Source organism: Pongo pygmaeus, chromosome 20 (assembly GCF_028885625.2).
Source record: "Pongo pygmaeus isolate AG05252 chromosome 20, NHGRI_mPonPyg2-v2.0_pri, whole genome shotgun sequence".
Lineage (NCBI taxonomy): Eukaryota > Metazoa > Chordata > Mammalia > Primates > Hominidae > Pongo > Pongo pygmaeus.
In genome coordinates, this window is record NC_072393.2 from 57,278,885 (window position 1) to 57,303,201 (window position 24,317).

Sequence of the window (24,317 nt, forward strand, 5' to 3'; positions counted from 1 at the left end):
CCTAGGACCACTCTTCCTTTTTTCAGTCCCAGACACTCCCATAGACCCTACAGAATCCTACATCCTGCAGGATCGACTATCTCATGGCTCAAGATGAGGCTGTGACTGTCTGGGGCCAGAAGTGACCAGTTCCCAGGTGTAAACAGTGGTTCACAGAAAAACACTTCAGAGTGAGAGGGTTTTAGACACAGGTGTCCCTTGCTTCAGATGTCCCTAGAGGTCCTGGTCCAGGCTCTGGCACTGGACGGAAGACCCGAGGTGGGAGGCAGGAAGTGGTCTCTGCTCCCCTCTGGGCAGGTCTCTGAGGTCACTTGGCTTTGCAGTCTCCCTCCACTCTGTGCAGAGGCGGATGACCTCTGACCACGTGTGGGTTTGAGGTTCCTCTTCTGTGAACTGCCAAGATCTCGTGCTCCTCCCCACAGTCCTCTTCTCTGCTCACACAGGAAGCCCAGGAAGCCTCTGCCTCAGAGATGCTGCCGCTGCTGCTGCCGCTGCCCCTGCTGTGGGCAGGTGAGTGGCCCTGGGGAGAGGGGCCGTAGGGATGAGCCCATCTGACTCTCATGTCTCCACAGGGGCCCTTGCTCAGGATGCAAGATTCCGGCTGGAGATGCCAGAGTCCGTGACGGTGCAGGAGGGTCTGTGCGTCTTTGTGCACTGTTCGGCTGGAGATGCCAGAGTCCGTGACGGTGCAGGAGGCTCTGTGCGTCTTTGTGCACTGTTCGGCTGGAGATGCCAGAGTCCGTGACGGTGCAGGAGGGTCTGTGCGTCTTTGTGCACTGTTCGGTCTTCTACCTGGAGTATGGCTGGAAAGATTCTACCCCTGCTTATGGCTACTGGTTCCGGGAAGGGGTCAGTGTAGACCAGGAGACTCCAGTGGCCACAAACAACTCAACTCAAAAAGTGCAGAAGGAGACCCAGGGCCGATTCCACCTCCTCGGTGATCCCTCAAGGAACAACTGCTCCCTGAGCATCAGAGACGCCAGGAGGAGGGACAACGGTTCATACTTCTTTCGGGTGGCGAGAGGAAGAACAAAATTTAGTTACAAATATTCCCCGCTCTCTGTGTATGTGACAGGTAAGGCATGGGCTCCAGGAGTGGCACAAGCGGGTTATGGGAGCCATTGGGACGGGCTCAGATGGGACTCGTGTCCTGGAACGGGGATGGGAATAAAGCATGTCAGGCTCAGGGGAGGAACTGGACCAGAGCCTGAGCTTCCCACAGGGCCACACCTTGGTTCCCCCTCCTGATCCTGCGTCCGCACCTCTGTCCACACCAGCCCTGACCCACAGGCCCGACATCCTCCTCCCAGAGTTCCTAAAGTCTGGCCATCCCAGTAATCTGACCTGCTCTGTGCCCTGGGCCTGTGAGCAGGGGATGCCCCCCATCTTCTCCTGGATGTCAGCTGCCCCCACCTCCCTGGGCCCCAGGACCCTCCACTCCTCAGTGCTCACGATCATCCCACGGCCTCAGGACCACGGCACCAACCTCACCTGTCACGTGACGTTCCCTGGAGTTGGTGTGACCACAGAGAGAACCATCCAGCTCAGTGTCTCCTGTGAGTGATGGGGCCAGGACACCTGGGTCCCTGAGGGTGTGATGGGGAGAGGACCAGGAGAGAGGAAGTCCAGGACTGGGGCCACTAGGTGGCTGTGTCTTGGAGGCCTAGCTGAGTAGGGGAACTAGAAGGACCCAAGCTGTCAATTGCCATTTCTGTGGGCTTCTAGGAGCGCCTACCTTCATCTCACTCCCACCCCAACTAAATGAGAAATCCTCTCTTGCTGGCTTAGATCCTCTAATGAACCCAGTGATTGAAGCCTCTCTAGAAGACGGCACAGGTAGGACACAGCCCCCATCTGGAGGCTGGAGGAGCAGGGCCTTCAGCTCAGGGAAGAGCTGGGCTCCTGCCTCATCCTGACTCACCATGGTAACCAGAGACTCCTTGTTGGCCAACTCAGGGACCCTCCCTATCCTCAGCTCCCATGGACACCTGAGCACCTGTCTGTAGGGACCAGCCCCACAGGGTTGGTAGGTTTTTCTCCCATGTGCGGAGATGAGAGATTGTAGAAATAAAGACACAAGACAAAGAGATAAAAGACAGCTGGGCCCAGGGAACCACTACCACCAAGACACGGAGACCGGTAGTGGCCCCGAATGCCTGGCTGCACTGTTATTTATTGGATACAGAGCAAAAGGGGCATGGTAAAGAGTGTGAGTCATCTCCAATGATTGATAAGGTCACATGAGTCACGTGTCCAATGGACAGGGGGCCCTTCCCTGCCTGGCAGCCGAGGCAGAGAGAGAGAGAGAGAGAGACAGCTTACGCCATTATTTCTGCTTATCAGAGACTTTTAGTATTTTCACTAATTTTGCTACTGCTATCTAAAAGGCAGAGCCAGGTGTACAAGATGGAACATAAAGGCAGACTAGGAGCGTGACCACTGAAGCACAGCATCACAGGGAGAGGGTTAGGCCTCCAGATAATTGCCTGACTCATATCAGGCCCTCCACAAGAGGTGGAGGAGTAGAGTCGTCTCTAAACTACCCCGGGAAAAGGGAGACTCCCTTTCCTGGTCTGCTAAGTAGCGGGTGTTTTTCCTTGGCACTGACGCTACCACTAGACCACGGTCTGCTTGACAATGTGTGTCTTTCCAGATGCTGGCGTTACCGCTAGACCAAGGAGCCCTCTAGTGGCCCTTTCTGGGCATGACAGAGGGCTCACACTTGTCTTCTGGTCACTTCTCACTATGTCCCTTCAGCTCCTATCTCTGTATAGCCTGGTTTTTCCTAGGTTATAATTGTAGAGCAAGGATTATTATAATATTGGAATAAGGAGTAATTGCTACAAACTAATGATTAATGATATTCATATATAATCATGTCTATGATCTTGATCTAGTATAACTCTTGTGGTTTTATATATTTTATTACACTGGAACAGCTTGTGGCCTCAGTCTCTTGCCTTGGCACCTGGGTGGCTTGCCACCCACACCTGTCCACAGACTCCTCCACAGACTCCTCCAAACACACACCCCTTGGCCCCACAATAAGGACAGAGTGATATTCATACAGCAGGACTAGCCTTTGGGCCCCTTATCATCTACCTCCTAAATACTCCTCCAGCCTCAACTTTAAATTTTTCCCAGTAGTTTAATGTACTTCTGGACAGGTGATACAATCGCATGGGCAAAAATGCTAAATCCATAGCACAGTCTGTCCTCAGATGCTTGTCCTCCTCCCCAGAATCAAAGAGTGTTCATCCTGGCTGCTCTGGGCCCTGGTGTATTCTCTGGAAGGATCTCAGAGGTCGTTTGGTATCAGCAGCACAGACTGTCCTCACTCTCAGACTGTGTAGTGTTCCATTGAAGAGTTGGATCCTAATTCTGTATATAACTTCTTGAAATGGAATATCATCTTTCTACCAACAGAAACAATGGATTGAACAGTCTTCTATCTACTTTACCAGTGTATGTCTATGTCTGTGGAATCAGTTACTTAAAGCAAAATAGCTGGGTCTTATGTTCTTTCTGATTTTGAGAGATATGGCCAAATTGTTCTCAATGAATGGTGGATATGTTTACAATCCCAACAGCATGGGGTGACAGTGTTTTCTCTTCTTTTTCTTTTTTCTTTTTTTTTTTTTTTTTTTTGAGAATCTCACTCTGTCACCAAGGCTGGAGTGCAGTAGCACTGTCTCAGCTCACTGCAACTTCCGCCTCATGGGTTCAAGCAATTCTCGTGCCTCAGCCTCCCGAGTAGCTGGTAGACTACAGGTGCCTGCCATCACGCCCAGCTAATTTTTTGTATTTTAGTAGAGATGGGTTTCACCATGTTGCCCAGAGTGGTCTCCAACTCCTGAGCTCAGGCAATCTGTCCACCTCAGCCTTCCAAAGTGCTTGGACTACAGGCATAAGCCACCGCACCCAGCCGAAAGTGTGCCTTCATCAACCCAACGTGGAATGAAAGCTTTCGCTTTTTGCCAGTGTTAGGTGAAAATTGGTATCTCCATATAATTTTTTTATTAAATGCACTTTTTAATTGAGATAAAATCATATAACATTAAATTCACAATTTTAATCATTTTAAATTATATGCTAAACTGGCTTTTAGTCACATATTGTACAACTGTAACCATGATCTAATGCCAGAACATTTTCTTTACTTAAAAAATCCACTCTGTACCCATTAAGCAGTCACTTCCCATTATCCCCTCCTCTGGCAAGCACTAATCTGCCTTCTGTCTCTACAGATTTGCCTATTTCTGACATTTCATATAAATGGAATCACACAAAAAACAGTCTCTTGTGTCTGATTTTTTTTCACATAACGTAATGCTGTCAAGGTTCACCCCAGTACTATGCATGAATACTTCATTCTTTTTGAAACCTAATATCCCATTGTATGGAGAGACCATGTTTTGCTCATTCATTGTTCAGTTGATAGACATTAGAGCTGTTCACACTTTTTGACTGTTACTAATAATGCTGCCAGGAACATTCATGTACAACTTTTCGTTGGAACCTATGTTTTTATTTCTCTTGAGCATAGCCCTAGGAGTGTAATTTTTAGCTCATATTGTAATTCTGTGTTTAACTTTTTGAGGAAATGCCAGACTGTTATCCAGTGTCAGCACCACTTTACATTGCACCAGCCATGTACAGAGCTGCAAATTCTCCATATTCTTTTGAACATTCTCGTTTTCCTTTTTTAAAAGAACTATGGTCTTCTAGTGCATGTGAAGTAGTAATTCATTGTGGCTTCAATAGGCATTAACATACTGATAAATGGTATTGAACATATTTTCATAGACTAATTGATATTTGTATCTTTTTGGAGAAGTTTTCACTCAAGTTCTTTGCCTACTTTTTAATAGGTTAATTTGGGTTGTTTGTAATTTGAGTGGTTTGTAATTACATGCCCTTTATATATGCTGAATACTACACCCTTATCAGATCCGTGCTTTACAAATGTATTTTCCCATTCTGTGGGCTGTCCATTCACTTTCTTGATAGTGCCAATCAATGCAAAATAGTTTTTAATTTTGATAAAGTCCAAATTATGTATCATTTCTTCTTCCAACTGCTGGACAGTCAGGGAACAGCTTAGAGTGAGCCCTGGGCTGATGTGATACCACATCCAAGGATGCAGGAAGGATCTGAAGAACCAATGTCCAAGTTGTCTTGGGAGAGGAAGGACATGGATTGTGGTTTAGCAGGTGAATGGGCCTCATCCCACCTTTTTGCAGGGAAATCAGGAACCGTGGAAGAGGTGGTTGTTTTGGCCGTGGGGGTAGTGGCTGTGAAGATCCTGCTTCTCTGCCTTTGCCTCATCATCCTCAGGTAAGCACTGCCTGAAGACCAAGGACAGGCATGGAGAGGGCAGAGGACATGATGCTGAATCCCAGAATCTCAATCCTGGGGGTATGCAGACAGTTTACGTGGTCCTGGGGCCAGGCTGGAGGCTGAATTGGTGGTGAGAATTACACATGGGCCATTTGTGGTCAGTTTGTGTCTGCCTCAACTGAGGGCCAAATGCCAGGATGGGGAGCTTCCTGCTGTCATCAAGGAGGTCTAGACCTGCTCTTCCTCCCCGTGATCCCTCCAGCCTCTAACAGGGCACAGGAAGGTGAGTTGGCTGCCCTTTGCTCCCTTCATGTGGCCACACTTACAGGTCCTTGTCTCTTCACTCCATGTCAGTTTCCACAGGAAGAAGGCGGTGAGGGCAGTGGAGGTTGAGGACAATGTATACGCTGTCATGAGTTAATCTCTCAGGTGAGTGATGTGGGCCTCTCACCCTTCAACATCCTGCTGGACACCTCCTCCACAATGGCCTCCAGGATTGCTCTGCCCATCATGGCCAAAGTTAAGCCAACTGTCTTCCTCCTCAAACTTACTTTTCCTGGGATGTGGGTTCTTCATCCTACAGATGACACAGAGGCCTCATCTCTAAAGTCAGAACCAGGGTGTGGGTCTCCATCTTGACCCCCCTCCCTTCTCCAGATCCCATAAATTACTAGCTCTTGTCCTTCCTTCTCCTAAGCAGGGCTCATCTTGATGCCCTTTTCTCCATCCTGACCCTGGTCATTCTTGCAGCCTCACCTCTTCCCTGGTCACTGAACCCTTTTCACCTCCTGCCTCCATCTCTCCCCAACACAGGCCTTCAGACTGTGCTTCCGATGTCTCCTCATCCAGTTCCTCCACAGTCTGAATGGCCATGTTTCCTCTTCATTGCTGGAGAATGAAGTGCAAATGCCACCGCCTGGACTGAAGGCTTTTCACAATCTGTCTTCTCCTGGACTCTGCTCCTGATCCCCCTTCTCCTTGCATCACCCAAAGTCTCCCTACACCCACCAGGCCAAGCCCTCTGCGATTCTGAGACTTTGCATGTGTAGTTCCTTCTCCTGAAACAGCCTTCCTCCCCATTCCTGCCAATCCAGGTCCTTATCATCCTTCAGGTTGTCTTAAATGTCACTCAGGTGTGTGTATTTTTGTGTAATCCTTGTATGATATTAAGCGGAGATGTGGCATTTGTTCATTAATTTGTAGACATATTCAGTAACTATACTGAACATATATAATTACTATGTGCCAGCATTTCCGTATGTGCAAGAAGTTCATCAATAGATATAGACTCAAAGATCTCTGTCATCAAGCTGTTGTTCTGAAGAGCAGAAGGATACAAATAAAAACAAATAAGTAAAATATTTCTTCCCATGTTGGATAGAGATATTTGTTTAGAGAAAAATAACACAAGGAAATAAGCACAGACTATACTTGGAAACAGTTTCTATATCTGATAGTGGAAAGAGGTGACGTTTAGGCAAAGACATGAAGGTGCTAAAGAGGCAGGCTCTGAGTCTGAATAAGAGAAAAGCATCCCAGGAGAAGGATAAGGGGAAGAGCAAGTGCATTGCTCAGAGGCAGCAGCAGGCCTGGGGGTTGTGGACTCAACCAGAGCCCCATGTCTTAGAGCAGAGGAAGGGTAAGGAGGGGAGCAGCAGGAAGGATGCTGCAGACTGCGTGGGGTGCTGCAGTGCATACAGGAACCTGGAACCTTTGGGAAGGGCAGAGACACAACTGGACTCTCACTCTGACCTCAAATGCCTGGGTCAGAGCAGGCCCAAGTGGGTCACGGCAGCCACAGGGAGACTGGGAAGGCACTGCTGGGTCCTCCAGGAGGAGGGATGAGGGCTGGGCCAGCAAGGCAGGGTGGGGTGAGGACATGTTTTTGGATGTGTGTGGAAGATCAAGCTAATAAGGATCACAGGCTAACAATGTGTTCAGTGAGGGGAAGGCAATACAAAGGACGAGGCCAGAATGTTCCCCTGGGCACCTGGAAGGAAGGAGCTGTGTCCATAGAGGACTGAAGAGGGAAGGACTTTCTTAGAGAATGATTAATTCTGAGAATCCACCTGACATCAGAATGGGAATAAAAGGGAGACAGCTGGATGTAACTATCAGGAGCTCAAGAGAGGGGTCCAGATTGGAGATGTTACAATGCACATTCAACAACTTGGTTCAGTTTCCAAAAATATTACTGCTGAGATGACAGAATACAGACACAAATGAGTACATTTCTAGGAAATTCTCATGTGGACAAAAGTAACTCACCATGAGAGAGAGCATATCAATGGTTACCCAGCACAGGAGGTGAGAATGGTGAGCTGCAAAGAGGCTTAGAAAAAGCAGAGTCATGTGGGATATGAGAACCGAGCACAGGTGCGCAGGAAATGTAGGAAATGAAGTTGGAGAGACATGGAGGCTACAAATATTGCTGTGTCCTGAGTCCATTATACTTATTCATGCATTTGAGCAAAAGAGTGAGATGAAATGACACTTACTTTAGTGGTGTCACTCAGGCTGCAGTGTGAGAAAGTATAGACGAGAGGAGACCAGATTAGTGGATACAGAGATAATCCAGTGAAGAGATGACGCAGACATAGTCCTGGGTAAGAATGATGAATCTCATGTGGAGAAGTTGGGTTCTGGACACATCTTGAAGATGAAGCCAATAGTATTTGCGAATGGAGTGATGGAGTGCACGTAGGGTAAGAGCAAAGATAGCTCACGGCCTCTGGTTGATAGGTGCCACAGATGTCACAGGTGAGTCCACAGATATCATAGATGTCATGGATATCCATGAAGACATCCATGATCTCCATAATATCATGGAGAGTCTGATTACACCTCCATAGATGTCACAGATGCCCACAGGTGCCAAAGATGATGCCCATGTGGTTACCCAGAATTGAGACTTAAATAATTTAATTGCCAACAACTAAAATTGCCAACCCTGCAGGAGGAGAATATTCTCAAGTGTAGATCAAATATCGTTTTGGTTACTATAATTTGGAGGTGGTTCTGAGCCACCCATGTAGGGATTGTAGGTAGAAGGCAGGAGTCTGAAGCTCAGGAAAGGGGTCCAGGTGGGAGATACACAGGTTTGGGAGCCTCCACATTAAGGTTTGATGGTAGATGAATCCACAAAGAAGAGAAGGGGTCCACAGACACAGCCACAGGACCCTCCAGCATTTAGTGTCAGGGAGAAGAGGTGGAAACAGCAAGAAGACTGTATAGAGCAGCCACTGAGGAGAAATGAGTGACCAGGAGAGTGCAAGTTCAGGTGCTGGTGGCCAACGGGGGCTGGAGTTTCAAGGAGAGATTGGTCATTTGTTTCAAATGCTGGTAAGTCTGGTAAGATAGGGTTTGAGAAATGATTATTTGAATTTAGCTAAGTGGTATCACAACTGGTATTGACAAAAGCAGATCTGGTTGCCTGGTAGAGGAAGATCTCCTGACTAGAAAGAATTCAAGAGAGAATGAAAGGAGAGGGGGCAGAAACTGTCAGTGCCAAGTACTATTTGGAGAAACACTGCACCAAATCTAGAACCAAGAAATGGGCCTGCAGCAGAATACGGTCGTGCCCTGTAGACTTGCCATTTCTGGCAGCATCTGCTCTGGTGTCTCTCATGATACCATGTTCCCTGTTTGTGTAGGGCTTTTCACCCCTTGAGCTAACTGCATTCCCATGGCTTCCCTACCACACTGTGAGCTCCACAAGGACACGGTGGGATCTAATTAGGCCTCCATCATTCTACTCTCTCCTATTCAGCTGCACACTGTCAAAATTTACAATTACCTGTATGTTTCTGTCTTCATCCCCTGAAGTACTGGAAGTCACAGCCCCCACCCCTGCTCTCCTCTGCTTTGCTCCCTCCTGAGGATCCAGTTTCCAGCACATACGAGGTCCTAGAGATCTGGGGTTCAGTTCAGGTTCAACAGATGTATGACCTTGGTAAGTACCAAGTATCAACCAATAAGTGTTACCTGTGTTGCTTAACTGAGTAAGTGGAGCCTTAATTCAGAAACATTTGATGAAAAAAAATGGAAGAATAAACAAACATCCTGTCAGGTTCAAATTTTCTTAATGGACTCTCTCTGCTTACTCTCCAGCCACCTCCCCACTGTCCTGCTCTGAACAACTTCTTTTCTCTCCACGTGGAACATCAGAAGAGGTCCAAGTTACATGGCCCCTCTGACCTCTGAAGCTCTTCAGGGGCTGCCCCCACCATGGGGTGAGGAGCTGCATTATGCTTCCCTCAGCTTTCATGGGATGAATCCTTCCAAGGGCACCTCTACTGAATACTCGGAGGTCAGGACCCAGTGAGGAACTCACAAGAGCATCAGGCTCAGCCAGAAGATCCAGATTCTCTATAGGCAGGGGGCCGAAGGCTGATTATTGGAGATTTAATACCCTACAGGCAATGGGTTTATAGATATTATGGAACTTTCCTGCTATACTAACATTATCTTAGACTTTGCAAGCAGGGAGTCCTGGAATCAAATCTGTGCTCTTTCGTTTACTAAGTGTATGATATCATGCAAGCTCCCTAACCTTCCATGTCTCCATTTCGTGCTCTGTAGAATGGGTGCAAGATGTCCTATCTCACAGAGATACTGTGAGGATTAAATAAAGCTACACATGAAAAACACCACTCCTGGTGCATAGTGACAGTTTGCGGCATAATGGTTCCTTCCCCCTCGAACAGAAGGCAATAGTGACATTTGGTCCAGAGTCATGATGGTCTCATTCCTGAAACTGTATCAGCAACATGTCTGTCTCACTTGATGCTCAAAACCCCACCAGAGATGTCTTCCCTGACTTGCCCTCCAACATCATCTCTCTCTACTCCTGAATCCTTTCTTTCCATCTCATCTGTCTGCTGTCAAATTTTCTGTCTCCTTCAGGTCCTGCTACAGGCAAAGCCAGATATTAGCACTTTGGGTATTTTCTAAAACGCAGGGCTGAACATAGTCAAAATAGTTCCCTAGCTCCTCAACCCACAAGAATAATTTGAAGCTTCTCAACGTGAAATTCTAAGTAAGGGATCAGCAAACCTTATTTGTAAAAGGCCAGATAGTAGATATTTTCAGCTTTGCAAGCCATAAGGTGTCTGTTGCAACTATTCAACTCTGCCATTGTAGCACCAAAGCAGCCACAGACAATCTGCAAATGAATTGTATGGCCGTGTTCTAGCAAAATGATATTTACTAAAACAGGCACCCCACGGGTCATGTAGTATGTTGGCCTCTACTTTAGGTTCCCCTCAATCTCACCCAGTCTACTTCTCATTGGCACATCCTACACTCAAGCCATGCTCTGTGGACCCCATTCAGATGCATCTCTCCTTGTTGGTGTGCATCCACGTCCCTCCTCCATGAAGGACTGTCACCATGCCATCATCAGGCTAACAACTTCTTATTTTTCAAAATGACCTCAAAAGTGGATGTCTAGATTAAGAAGACAGAGGGAAACAGAAGCTCTAACCACCTTCCTAAAAAGCCTAAATGAAATAATAAAAATCATTTTAAGAAAAACAGCCCCAACTTTACCAGCAGCACCCAAACCATGACGGGGTGAACGCATTATGCCATAAGTTCATAATGACCCTTAAATAAACAGATGGAAGATTCTGGTGTTGCTTTAAAAAGCCATGAGGTCAAAACCTCACTCCCTTATCCCCCAAAGGGACAGCTGAGTCACATGTCTTTCTATGATAATGGCTGGCTAGTGATAGGGATCAATCTGTCTGCTAAAACATTAAAAGTTAACAATTAGATTTCCGGTCCAGACAAGATGACATCGGCCCATTTTGTCCCTGCTCCAACCCTCTAAGCAAAACTATAAATCCTGTAGATGGTTCAAGAGACACTAAAGGAGAACTCTGAAGCGTGATAAGAAGAAGCTGAGCTGGTTTAAGACCCCATGACTGGAGGAACAACACAGAGGCCAGGGATCTTGCATCTCCCCCGACCTGAGGGAGGACACCCCAACCCACCATTTCACAGCCCCTGACCCAGCAGCAGAAGGCAGCTAGGCAAGTTCCTAAGGTTCATCCTCTCCTGGGTGGAAGGGGAGCCCCCCACCAACAACATCAGGAGAGTCCCACATCACTGGAAAAGGGGATCAGTGTGAGCCAGAAACAAGTGGCCATGAAGTGCTATCATTCTCCATCAGGCCTGAGACTCTCCTTTTCAGCCCAGAGATACTGGGACCAGTGGGCAGAACTGGAAAAAGAGATCCAGTCATAGTGTCTAATATTCCTGACCCTTGGTTTGCTCCTTTATCAATTGTAAAGTCTAGTCTCTCACTTTCAGAAGTGTGTGTGTGTGTGATAGAGAGAAAGAGAGACAGGGAGAGAGAGAGAGAGAAAGAGAGAGAGAGAGAGAGAGAGAGAGACTGGTATAAAGCAAGGTATTTAAAGAGCAGTACAGAGATCAGTAAACAGAGGAGCTTACCAAGCCTCCTCCTTCCCTGTAGCTCAGCCAGGTGGCATGGACAGACACTGTCCACAGGAGGGACACTACTTGTGAGTTAACTGGAGCAGTGCGAAAAGGGGCCAGAGAGAAGAGCCCAGCACCACCCAGTCCTGATTGTCTGCCCCACCCCTGACTCCATCCATCCCTCTCAAGCAGGCCTGGACGCTTCTCACCCCTCTACTCTTCTGGGCTAGGACTAGAACGCTAGGCTCTGGGTTCAAGACCTTCTGCAGAGTTGGGAAGCATCTGAGCTCAAATTGTCACAGACAGTGACAGCTCCCCTGCCTGGGTCTTCCCAGGGGCCAAAATGTCTCCTAGTGGGTGGAGCATCATTCCTGGGAGCTGTGAGGCAGAACCTTGATCAGACTCCAGTGCAAAGGTGGCAGGAGCCCAGGGAAGGGTCTGGTGACTTCCTAGGTTAATGAAGCTGGTCAGGGGTAACTAAGACCCTCCAGGGTGTGCTTTCATCCTCAGACTTGGGCTCCTTACTCCCTATGGGTATTAACTAGGGACTGGTGTAGTTCCGGGAAAAGGATAGAATACATGGGTATCCCCAGTAATTAGATGGGAATAATAAAGCTGATCTTGGGTATCATTGGTAGGAAAGTGTTAATCACTCAAGATTCTTAGGATATTTTACAGCTATTACAAGACCTTGGGAAACAAAATTTCCTTGTGATGTTGCAGCTGTCCTCCCACTAGGCCTGAATAAATGCAAGGCTTGCTACTTCTCTTTCTCCATCTGAGCAGATTTTCACTTTTTCACTCTGTGAAAAGATTTTCCTCTGTGTTTTCTGGCATTTGTGTCTGAAGCCTTCTGTTCTCTCTGTGTGTGTGATCTCAGACTCCAAGGCTCTCACCCCTGATTTCTCCCTAGACACTTCCTGCAGTTTCTGTCTAGTTCAGGCTGTCCTGATCCCCAGAGTCATGAAGTGGCAGGAAGTCTGGGCCCTGTTGATAGGGCCCCGAGACCTACAGAGAGGAATTTCATGCCCTTCTGTCTGAGGGCTCAGGGATGCCCATGCAGGGGCCTGGCTTCCTCCACACCTGTGGCCTTTCCAGGATCTACTACACCAGGTGATCACACCCTCCCCAAGGTAACCCCTTATCTAACCTTATGTAAGTTCCCCAAACCCTACAACAGGGCTTGCCAGCTGGTCCTCCCCACAGCTAGCCTTTTTTTTTTTTTTTTTTTTTTTTTGAGATGGAGTCTCTCTCTGTCACCAGGCTGCAGTGCAGTGGTGTGATCTCAGCTCACTGCAACCTCAGCCTCCAGAGTAGCTGGAACTACAGCTGTGTGCCACCATACCCGGCTAATTTTTCTATTTTTGGTAGAGACGGGGTTTCACCATGTTGGCCAGGATGATCTCAATCTCTTGACCTCGTGATCCACCCACTTTGGCCTCCCAAAGTGCTGGGATTACAGGCATGAGCCACCGCGCCCGGCCCAGAGTCAGCCTTTTCAGGCATCTGACATCACTACTGTTTTTTTCCTGGCAAGGTTGGAGACCTCTAGAGAAGGAAGGTGAGAAAAATTTGAGTTCCTTTCTCCCTCAGGACAGAGGAAGATCCTGGACATGGGAGCCCGAAGGGAAGGTCCAGACATGGAGACTCCATGATCATTAGCTCCCAAACCTCTCTCTTCTCTCCTAACCCACCTTTGCACATCAGAGAAGCTCTTTGCTGATTTGGCCCTGCCATACACAGAAAAACCAAAGAACTTCTCTTTACTCTCATATCTGGCTTCCAAAACTATTCCCTATAGTTGTCAGTAAGCAAATCAGTGAGAAGGAAGACATACATATTTTTATGCTTTATTTACCAAATTAAAGAAGTACTTTATTGTAGATTTGGTAAGCCTGCCAATCAACACATATGTATCACCCACTGCGCGCAAAGCAAGTCCACAGTGCTTTTGAAAGTTGTACATCTTTGCCTTCAGGGACTCACTTTCTATAGTGGGACTTCAGTACGCAGTGAGGAAACTTACCCTCTCACCTGCTCCCTGCCCACCTCCAATCTGTTTGTCACAGGGAAGACAGAGTAAATTCTAAAAATCCACTTTTCTGCTCCCTTCAGTGGCTTCCCATCACCCAAACGGGAACAGCAGAAATTCTTAAGATGAATCCAAGGTGTTAGATGCAGTATCATATATATGTATACACATATGTATACATATATATGTACATAGTATATGTGTGTGTATATATATGTATACATATATATGTACATAGTATATGTGTGTGTATATATATGTATACATATATATGTACATAGTATATGTGTGTGTATATATATGTATACATATATATGTACATAGTATATGTGTGTGTATATATATGTATACATATATATGTACATAGTATATGTGTGTGTATATATGTATACATATATATGTACATAGTATATGTGTGTGTATATATATGTATACATATATATGTACATAGTATATGTGTGTATATATATGTATACATATATATGTACATAGTATATGTGTGTGTATATATGTATACATATATATGTACATAGTATATGTGTGTGTATATATATGTATACATATATATGTACATAGTATATGTGTGTGTATATATATGTATACATATATATGTACATAGTATATGTGTGTGTATATATATGTATACATATATATGTACATAGTATATGTGTGTGTATATATATGTATACATATATATGTACATAGTATATGTGTGTATATATATGTATACATATATATGTACATAGTATATGTGTGTGTATATATATGTATACATATATATGTACATAGTATATGTGTGTGTATATATATGTATACATATATATGTACATAGTATATGTGTGTGTATATATATGTATACATATATATGTACATAGTATATGTGTGTGTATATATATGTATACATATATATGTCCATAGTATATGTGTGTGTATACATATACATGTACATAGTATACGAGGAGATGGAGTTGGAGATTTAGTGAAGATGTGCAAACCTGGATTTCCTCGGACCCTGGAGCAGAGAGGATGAGGAACGTGTTTGAGGCCAAAGGGGTCAAGGGGTGGGTGGGGGTGGGGGGCTGCAGTCAATCACTGACTGGCTTATGGATGATTGACATAAAGGCTGGGTTTACAGGGAGCTCAGTGACTCACAGCGTGAACCCGATTAACTGGTCTACACAGGCGGTAACCGTGTGACTAACGACTGAGTGCCTTACAGGAGACGACCTCCTAAGAGGCTGACTGGCAGGAGCCCAGCTACCTGCTGGCCAGGGCAGGCCATGGGGGCGCGTTACCTGATTGTCTGAGGAACTGGCTGGCGCGGGGACTGACGCTGACTCGCAGGGCGCTGCCCTGGTCACGGCCTCAGCTCCTCACGGGCCGCCTCACTGGGGCGATGGCCGCTGACTGCCCTCGGGCTGAGCAGGTGACTGGCGTGGTGGAGGCGGAGGAATGCGCGGCGGGCTCCTGGTGGTCTCCTGAGGGTCCGCGGTCTTGCCTCGTGACTGATCCAGAATTGGCCTTGGACCCCACAAGGGGCTGGGCGGCCTCGCGGGCCTGAGGGTGACACTGGCGGCCTCACGGGCCTGGGCTGCCCCACGCTCCAAGGCTCAGCTGACTGAGGGACGCCCCGCTCTCCTGGAAGCCCACTTTGCGCAGTCCCGATACAGGTCCCGCAGCCGAGGACTGCCGGGGACGCCCACAGGCCAGGCACTGCTGTGAGGCCAGGAATCCTCCGTCAGCGCGCGGAGGAAGCGGTGTGAAGGCTCCCGCGGAGGAAGCGGTGTGAAGCCTCCACTGCCGCCCTGGGCCCAGCCCGCGCGCCTCGCACGTTGTGCGTCTACCCCACAGCCAATCAGTGGCTGCACAGGCCTCTTTAGTAGCCAATCAGCAGCTTCAGGTGCCTACTGCGCCGCAGATCTGCGAGGCAGGTGGAGCTTTCCCCCACCGACGCTTGCCTCTGGGAGCTGGCGCACAGCCAATCAGGAGCTGAAAGTGCAAGTCCCTCCCCGCACCTTCAGGCCCAGAGGAATCCTACGGGCTTGAGTCAATCAGCAGCCGCGGGCGGTGCCAGGAACGTTTGGGCGCCAATTTTCTTCTCAGCGAGTCCTTTCCTGACCACGTTCTTGAAACCGCGCTCCTCTCCAACTAGCCCTGAGGACTCCGTTCCTCTTGATTAAATCTGCTTTATTTTCTCACACTTTACCCACTGCACACTTTCGAAACACTTCTTGCTACTCAACAATATTTTTGTGGCCGCCCCGCTAGGATACAGGCTCACTGCAGGCAGAGTTTTTGCCGTTCTTTTCTCACCGCTGTTTCCCCCACAGCCTTTGGCTGCGCCCTGCTCGCTGCTCTGGGATGAACTTGCCTTTCAGGCAGCCCTGCCCATCTCTCACCTCCCGGCTCACCTGTCCCACCTGCCTGTGGATCCTCACCCTCTCCGCTGGGCTCCCACAGCCCCGTCCTCGCCGCTGGCTCAGCCCGGACCCCGCCAGGCTGTGCCCGCCTCTGTCTCCCCTGCCCGTGGCGGGTGCCCCTCCAGGCTCTGCCTCGCCCAGCCCAGACGCCCAGGAGGTTCTACCCCATAGATGGGAGGCAACTGCCCAGGGTGCAGGGGCAGTGAGGGGCTGCGGCTGAGAGCCCTGCCCGGTCCTGGGGAGGGAGGGTGAGTGTGGGTGGAGGGGGCAGCCCTGCAGATGTCAGAGACAGGGCGGTGGCAGCACTGGTTTCTTCTGGTGAGGAGCCCTTCCCTTCCCTTTTCTCCTTCCATCCTCTGAGCAACCCCATGTTACAGGCTGTCCCAGACCCCTGTGGGACTCTGCATCCACCGCGGTCCACACTGGGCTGTGCTCACAGGAACACATCGAATCCTCTCGACCACTCTATGTACTCTCTTGCCAGGGCTGCCTTGAGAAAGGAACACAGACCGAGTGGCTTCAACAAGGCCTTCGTTTTCCCACCGTTCTGGAGGCTGGAAGCCTGAGACCAAGCTGTGGTCAGCGTTGCTTCCTTCTGAGGCCTCTCCGTGGCTTGCGGGTGGCATCTTCTCCCTGTGTCCCACGTGGTCTTTCTTCTGAGCATGTCTCTGTCCTAATCACTAATCACTCCTTTTTTTTTTTTTTTTTTTTGAGACAGAGCCTTGCTCTGTCACCCAGGCTGGAGTGCAGTGGCACGACCTCGGCTCTGTAGCCTCTGTCTCCCGGGTTCAAGCGATTCTCCTGCCTCAGCCTCCCGAGTAGCTGGGATCACAGGCATGCGCCACCATGCCCGGCTAATTTTTGTATTTTTAGTAGAGACGGGGTTTCCCCATGTTGGCCAGGCTGGTCTCGAACTCCTGACTTCAGGTGATCCGCCCGCCTCGGCCTCCCAAAGTGCTGGGATTACAGGTGTGAGACACCGCATCCTGCCTGACATGATCTCTTGGGGTTACTTTTATCTATATGTCTTCTATTCCCCCAAAAGAAATGTTTCAAGAAAACTTACATGGGTCTAAGGAGGCTCCACCTCCCAGGGTCCCCCACCACTCCCTCTCAGCCTGCAGCCACACAGTTAAAAATAATCTTCTGTTTAATTCAGGTGCACATTTCTTCTCCAAAATAATCCTGCTCAGCACTGAGGGTGTACGCCCCAGGGCTGGGGTCCTCGCTCCATGGCTCCTGTTCACCTGGACCCCTGGGAGCAGCACTCGCAGGAGCAAAGCCCTGGGCCCAGCGGACGCTGCCTGCTGTGGACTAACCAGGGGAAGTGTGGCTGAACGAGATGCCAGCGGTGAAGAAACCCCTCCTGATGTCCAGATAACCACAACGAAGGGAGAAGTGTCTGCCCTTTTCAAATTGACGCCTTCTCTCCTGACCCTCCTCCTTTCCAAGCCTCACTGAACAACAGCCTCAGTTTCCCCGGCCTCCTGCAGGCTGGGCTCCCCTCACTGTCCTTGGCATGTATCAACACACAAAATCCTCCACAGCCCCGCATCCCTCTGCTCAGTCCTCCTGAGACTGAACCCTCAACCTAGGGGAGAGCGACCCCACCTGCCTGAGCCCTGCACTGAAGCTCTTGTCATGGGGAGCTCAGATGTCAGGAGCCTCAGTGTGTCCCCACTGCACAGTGACTCCTTGGGGACAGTGTCCAGCTCTGCCTTGTTGATCTCGTCATGCAGAAAGGGGGTGCCCACCTTGTGGCTGCTGAGGGAGGGAGGAGAGGCTGCCTGCTCACACCGCCTGCACCCCTGTCTCTCATGGCCCTGAGTCCTACCTTTGGCAGGTCTGACCTCCACAAACAGTGATAGCCACAGAGGACACTCGGGGGTCTGGCCAGATGGACCCAGTTTCACCTTGCCGAGGCAATGGTGAGACAGGGAGACAGGATGTGGAGATCAGTCTCGGCATGGGGAGGGAATCTGGGTGAGTCTCTCATCCTGTCTGACTTCAGGGACCCAGGAGTGGATGTGGGACTATAGATGATTGATTTCCAAGGGCTGACCCAGCCCTGACAGTGTCTGGGTTGTGAAGTTCCTCCTCTGAGGAGGTCACTCTTCTGACCTCGCCCCTGTCTTCCTGTGGGGCCTCCTCTAAGTCTTGAGCCCTCAGTTCCTGAGAGAAGAACCCTGAGGAACAGACGTTCCCTGGCGGCCCTGGCACCTCCAACCCCAGACATGCTGCTGCTGCTGCTGCCCCTGCTCTGGGGGAGGGAGGGGGTGGAGGGACAGGGACAGCAAGAGGATGGTTACACACTGCAAGTGCAGAGGGAGGTGAGGGTGCAGGAGGGCCTGTGTGTCCACGTGCCCTGCTCCTTCTCCCACCCCCAGGTTGCCTTGACTAACTCCCCAAGTTCATGGCTACTGGTTCCAGGAAGGGGCTGACACAGCCCAGGACGCTCCAGTGGCCACGAACAACCCAAAACGAAAAGTGAAGAAGGAGACCCAGGGCCAATTCCGTCTCTCTGGAAACCTGCAGATGAACGACTGCTCCCTGAGCATCGGAGACGCCAGGAGGAAGGACCAGGGGTCATTTTCTTTCGCATGGAGAGAGGAAGCATGAGATGGAACTACGTGTCTAACCAGCTCCACGTGTTGGTGACGGGTAAGGCGCAGGCTCCAGAAGCAGCACAAGAAAAGGTCATGGGGCTGCAGCTCAGGGGTGGGTTGGGACCCCTGTCCTGGGAGGGGGTTGGGGGTGAAGCAGGCTCAGGGGAGGCACTGGACCAAAGCCTGAGCTTCCCCAGGGCTGCACCTCAGACCTCCCTTCCTGATCCTGCACCCAACCCTCTCCTCACCAGCCCTGACCCACAGGCCCAATATCTCCACCCTGGGGACCATGGAGTCCGGCCGCCCCGGAAACCTGACCTGCTCTGTGTCCTTGGCCTGTGAGCAGGGGATACCCCCTACCATCTCCTGGATGGGGACCTCCGTGTCCTACCCGGGCCCCACCACAGCCCGCTCCTCAGTGCTCACCCTTATCCCAAATCCCCAGGACCATGGCACCAACCTCACCTGTCAGGTGACCTTGCCTAAGGCTGGTGTGACCTTGACCAGGGACTGTCCAACTCAACGTGTCCTGTGAGGGCTGGGCCAGGATGCCTGGGTCCCTGGTGGGGCGGGGTGTTGCTGAGAGCAGCAGGGGGGAGGTCAAGGGTGCTGGCTCCCAGAATCTGGGCTTGCAGTGGCTGGCTCCACTTTCCCCATTTACGTGGCTCCTGGAGAGACAGGGCCAGTGTCCCCAGCCCTCACAGTGATGTGGGTCTCCGTGTCTTTCTGTCCCAGACCCTCCTCAGAACCTGACCGTGGCTGTCTTCTGAGCAGACGGCACAGGTAGGACAGAGCCCCCTCCCTGGGGCTGGGGGAGCAGGGCCTGCAGCTCAGGGTAGAGCCAGATCCTCCTCATCCTGGACTCACCCTGGTGACCTGAGACCCCCTTGTGGATGAATCCAGTGCCCCTCCCCATCCTCAGCCCCTGTGGCCACCTGAGCCCCTGCTCCCCTCCTGCCCTCACTCCCCTCAGAATCCTCCACACACACCCTCCTCGGCCCCACAGCAAGGGCAGGGGGACATTGATATAGCAGGACCAGCCTCGAGGGTCCTGATCATCCACCTCCTGAACACACCACTTTCTCTACAGCATCCACAGCCTTGGGGAACAGCTCATCCCTCTCAGTCCTGGAGGGCCAGTCTCTGCGCCTGGTCTGTGCTGTCAACAGCAATCCCCCTGCCAGGCTGACCTGGACCCGAGGGAGCCTGACCCTGAGCCCCTCACAGTCCTCGAACCCTGGGCTTCTGGAGCTACCTCGAGTGCACGTGAGGGATGAAGGGGAATTCACCTGCCAAGCTCAGAACCCTCTAGGCTCCCAGCACATTTCCCTGAGCCTCTCCCTGCAGAATGAGGGCACAGGTGGGTAGGGGAGGGGCTGGAGGAGGAGAACACACCTGCCCACCACTCATGGGCCACCTACTGCCCCTGAGCTTCAAGGGGGAGCTCAGCTCTGGTGTGTGCTCAGCTGTGAGGCCTAGAACTTCCCCACAACCCAGAGCATCACTGTCCTCTCCCTGCCAGGAAAAGGGCGCAGGGTGGGGAAAGGGGAGGAGTGGGTCTTGGAGCGGAGGAGCTGGGGCCTGGCCACGTGTATTTGGGGAGACAAGTGCCTTGCTTTGCAGTGCTTAGACTAGGATGAGGCACGTGAGGCACTTGCCTTGGCACCAAATTTAAGAACCAAAAATAAAGCAAGAGAAATAATATCATGACACGATAATCTTTTTTAAAAAATAAAAATTAATGCAAAATAATTCCATGGTGAATACAAATCAAAATTTTAAATTAAAAAAAAAAACTGCACCCAGCACTCTCATGCCTCACTGGCCTCACCAGAAGTCCGTAATCCTCCTCCTTCTCATGCCTGCTCTTTGTGTCTGGGAAAGCTGGGAGGAGAATCAAAGTCGAGGGCCTTATAGGCAGCAGAAGGTGAAGAGACCCAGTTATTGAAGGTAAATCCCAGAGATAACTCCAATCCATCTGCAGGCACCACATGGCCTGTATCAGGAGTGATGCTGAGGGCGGTCAGGGGAGCTGGAGCCAAAGCCCCGTCCTTCTGCGTCATCTTCATCGTATAAGCATTGACTCTGGGGAGGGAGGGAGACCCCTGAGGGAGGGCAGGCCAGGAACAGAATCCCTGAAGCCAGAGCTGGAGGCACCTGCCTGGTCAAGAGCTTAAAGCAAGGGCAAGAAGGAGGTCACAGGTGCACGGTGAGAATTTCACAAGCACCTTTGTTCTTGAGGCTCCAAGTCTATGGCAAACCTCAGGCCCCACTAGCCAGAAGGCAGGAGCCTGTGTTCTCAACACCGGGGTCCCTGGGACTGGTTCACCCCTCTCTCACCTCAGTCATCCCTCCAGCCCTTTAATAGGAAACACGGTGGGGCAGGGGGTCGGTCCACCCACTACACCTTGATCGGTACAGACCGAAAGACTCTGGTCTCTTCACTCAGAGTGAGGTCCTGCAGGAAGAAATTGGCAAGGCCAGCAGTGGGCATCAGGGATACGGGCATGGAGGATGCAAATGCCGTCAGGGGCTCAGCCTGTCAGGTGAGCGATGTGGGCATCTCCATACCCAGCATTCAGCCTGGACACCTCCCACAGGATGGCCCCCAGGATTTCTCAGCTAGTCATGGCCAAAATTTTCTCCTTACCTCCTCCTCCTACCTACAAGCTGGCTTCTCCTGCAGGATTCCCCATCTTGCTGACAGCATGGCAGCCCCTCCTCCCAGACCAAGCATGGGGGAGGATTACCTCCTCTCTGTCCTCCCTGTCTTCCTCTACAGCTGAAAATTCAACATATCTTGTCAATTTGCCCCACTAAGAACAGCTAGCATCACCCCCGCCCAACCTGACCCTCTCATTGCTGAGGCCTCAGGATCTTTTCCTTGGGCCTTGTCACCTCCCTACTTCTCACCTCCCCTTCCCTATCTGGAGGGATCATCTGGAAGGCATCACTGCCCAGTTCTTCTGCATTTGGACAGCTGTCCTCCACCCCCATTGTCTAGATCAGAGGCCAGCAAACATTTTCTGAAATACCAGATGGTAAGTATTTTTAGCTTTGTGGACTATACAGTTGCTGTTGCAGCTACTCGACTCTGCTGCTGTGGAATGAAATGAGCCATAGACCATGTGTTAATGGTGAGTTGGACTGTGTTCCAATAAAACTTTATTAACAAAAACAAGCAGTGGGCCAGATTCAATCCAAGGGCTGTAGTTTGTCAACCCCTGACAAAGCCCAAACTCCTCAGCTTGGAGCCCTGCACGTTCTGGCCTGTTAGGCACCTACCTCTCCAGGAGGGCCAGAGTTAGGGTGAGAAGAGTGAGGCACTTGCTTTGAATGCAACATTTAAGGGGATGCCAAAAATCTCAGTAATTGAGAAAAACTAAGTTTCATGCATTGTTTTTTAAAACATCAAAATTAAATTTTAAAAAACCAATGATAAGCCAATATCAAGATTTTAAATAATGACAGGTTCAATAAACTGAAGTGGCCGGGCGTGGTGGCTCAAGCCTGTAATCCCAGTACTTTGGAAGGCTGAAGTGGGCGGATCACCTGAGGTTAGGAGTTCCAGACCAACCTGGAAAAAATGGTGAAACCCCACCTCTACTAAAAAATACAAAAATTAGCCGGACGTAGTGGTGGGTGTGTGTAACCCCAGCTACTTGGGAGGTTGAGGCAGGAGAATTGCTTGAACCCGGGAGGTGGAGGTTGCAGTGAGCTGAGATCGTGCCACTGCACTCCAGCCTGAGCAACAAGAATGAAATTCCATCTCAAAAAATAAAAATAAAATAAAAAAATAAACTGAAGTGAATTAAGAATTATTTAAGATCATCACTTAGTCAAGAGAAATTATCAAGTAGGGCAGTGTTCTCAGTTGAAAATGAGAGAATCGAAGTCGAATTTGAAAATATTATTTCTGCCTTGCTTCCAGTACAGCCAGGAAAGCAGATTACAATAAATTCTGCTCTAGGTATACGTAAAATCTTTAAACTTAAAATGATGTTTTATTATACACCATTTTTCAATTTGTCAGTAGTAGCTCAATTATTTAATGTTCCGGATAAAACTGACCATGAAACATACATGAAAACATATAGGCCAGGCACGGTGGCTCATGCCTGTAATCCCAGCACTTTGGGAGGCCGAGGCGGGCAGATCACGAGGTCAGGAGATCAAGACCATCCTGGCTATCACGGTGAAACCCCGTCTCTACTAAAAATACAAAAAATTAGCCAGGCGTGGTAGCGGGCGTCTGTAGTCCCAGCTACTCGGGAGGCTGAGGCAGGAGAATGGTGTGAACCCGGGAGGCAGAGGCTGCAGTGAGCCGAGATCGTGCCACGGCACTCCAGCCTGGGTGACAGAGCAAGATTCTATCTCAAAAAAATAAAAATAAAAATAAAAGGGCTATAGTCTGTAAGTGGCCATCTAGGCAGTCAGGGAAGTGTAACCTCTGGTAAAAGTTGAAAGTCAGGTATTTTGAGAGAGGAGGGCTTGGAGCAGGAGTTTTATGTTGGATGGGTTGGCTGAATATACATATTTAACACATTATAGGCAGAGTTATGGGTATTTGTGAAAGGATGTCATGCATACTTGTGATGGATAAATACCTAAGTTATATGCAACTCATGTTTATTTTGGAATGGAGACTTAATATTTAAATGTATTATAATTAAGCCATCTCTGTCAAGAGACAAAGCAGGGACGCAGAGGTATTTAAGTGTGTAGTCTCCTACACACTTGGAGGAGTTAATGAGATTAGTAAACACCAAATGAGGTGCTCAGTAAGTGTTAAATATTGGAGGAAAGCATGAAAGAGACTTCGACAAAAATGCAGGTGGGATGAATGGAGGACAGATCTCCTGGGCCTCCTTCCTAGACTCTCCCTGCCTCATCCTGGCCCCACTGCTCTGCTCTGACTCCCTTCTCTCTCTCTCTGTTCAGGGACCCCTGACTGAATCCTGAACAGACGGCAGCCCCCCAAAGCAGCCTCCCCCAGCTATGGCCGCCTCCTCCTTAGGGGAAGGAGAGCTCCAGCATGCAACCCTCAGCTTCCATAAGGTCAGGCCTCAGAACGCACAGGGACAGGAGGCCACGGATAGTGAATACTCGGAGATCAAGATACACAAGTGAGAAACTGCAGAGACTCGGGCCTGGTTGAGGGGTCACGGTCCCTCCAGGCAAAGGAGAAGTCAGAAGCTGATTCTTCTAAAATTAACAGCCCTCTAGAGCCCTACGCTGTGCAGTAGGTTACCAGGGCTCCCTCCTCCTGTGGAATCGAAACTTGGACCAACATCTCTGCTTTCCCAGGCCACCTCGGCCCCGTCCCTGCCCCCAGCTTCTGCTACCCTCCACTCTCCTCTTTATGTCGCTGAGGTTGACTATTTAAGATTCCACATATAGGTGAGGTCATGCGACTTTTGCCTCTCTGTGCCCGGCTCATTTCAAACAACATGACATCCCCTAGGTTCATCCGCGTTG

At 49.7% G+C, this 24,317-nt stretch overlaps 1 protein-coding gene, 1 long non-coding RNA gene and 1 pseudogene across 2 annotated transcripts in view; 2 read left to right on the top strand and 1 right to left on the bottom strand.

The window, feature by feature from the left end:
* LOC129020341 (uncharacterized) overlaps positions 1-15,642 on the bottom strand; it is a 29,676-nt gene extending 14,034 nt beyond the window's left edge. The window contains exon 1 of the long non-coding RNA XR_008495800.2: positions 15,109-15,642. This is a non-coding gene — a long non-coding RNA (uncharacterized LOC129020341). The remainder of the gene's footprint in view (positions 1-15,108) is intronic.
* On the top strand, positions 613-9,234 carry LOC129020340 (myeloid cell surface antigen CD33-like). Its single transcript, XM_063658685.1, has 6 exons — positions 613-1,075; positions 1,278-1,556; positions 1,789-1,836; positions 5,244-5,337; positions 5,695-5,769; positions 9,166-9,234. The coding sequence occupies exons 1-5, from the start codon at positions 730-732 to the stop codon at positions 5,759-5,761; spliced, it is 834 nt and encodes a 277-aa protein (XP_063514755.1). The 5' UTR covers positions 613-729; the 3' UTR covers positions 5,762-5,769; positions 9,166-9,234.
* Positions 15,643-18,467: 2,825 nt separating the features above from the next.
* On the top strand, positions 18,468-23,969 carry LOC129020339 (sialic acid-binding Ig-like lectin 8; annotated as a pseudogene).
* The last annotated feature ends 348 nt before the right edge of the window (positions 23,970-24,317 follow it).

Bases quoted from the DNA above. Each gene is read 5' to 3' on its own strand.
- LOC129020340 (XM_063658685.1), top strand. From the start codon at position 730: ATGCCAGAGTCCGTGACGGTGCAGGAGGGTCTGTGCGTCTTTGTGCAC. The intron at 1,076-1,277 runs GTAAGGCATGGG...TGTCCACACCAG, and splicing joins GCTCTCTGTGTATGTGACAG to CCCTGACCCACAGGCCCGAC. The intron at 1,837-5,243 runs GTAGGACACAGC...ACCTTTTTGCAG, and splicing joins CTCTCTAGAAGACGGCACAG to GGAAATCAGGAACCGTGGAA.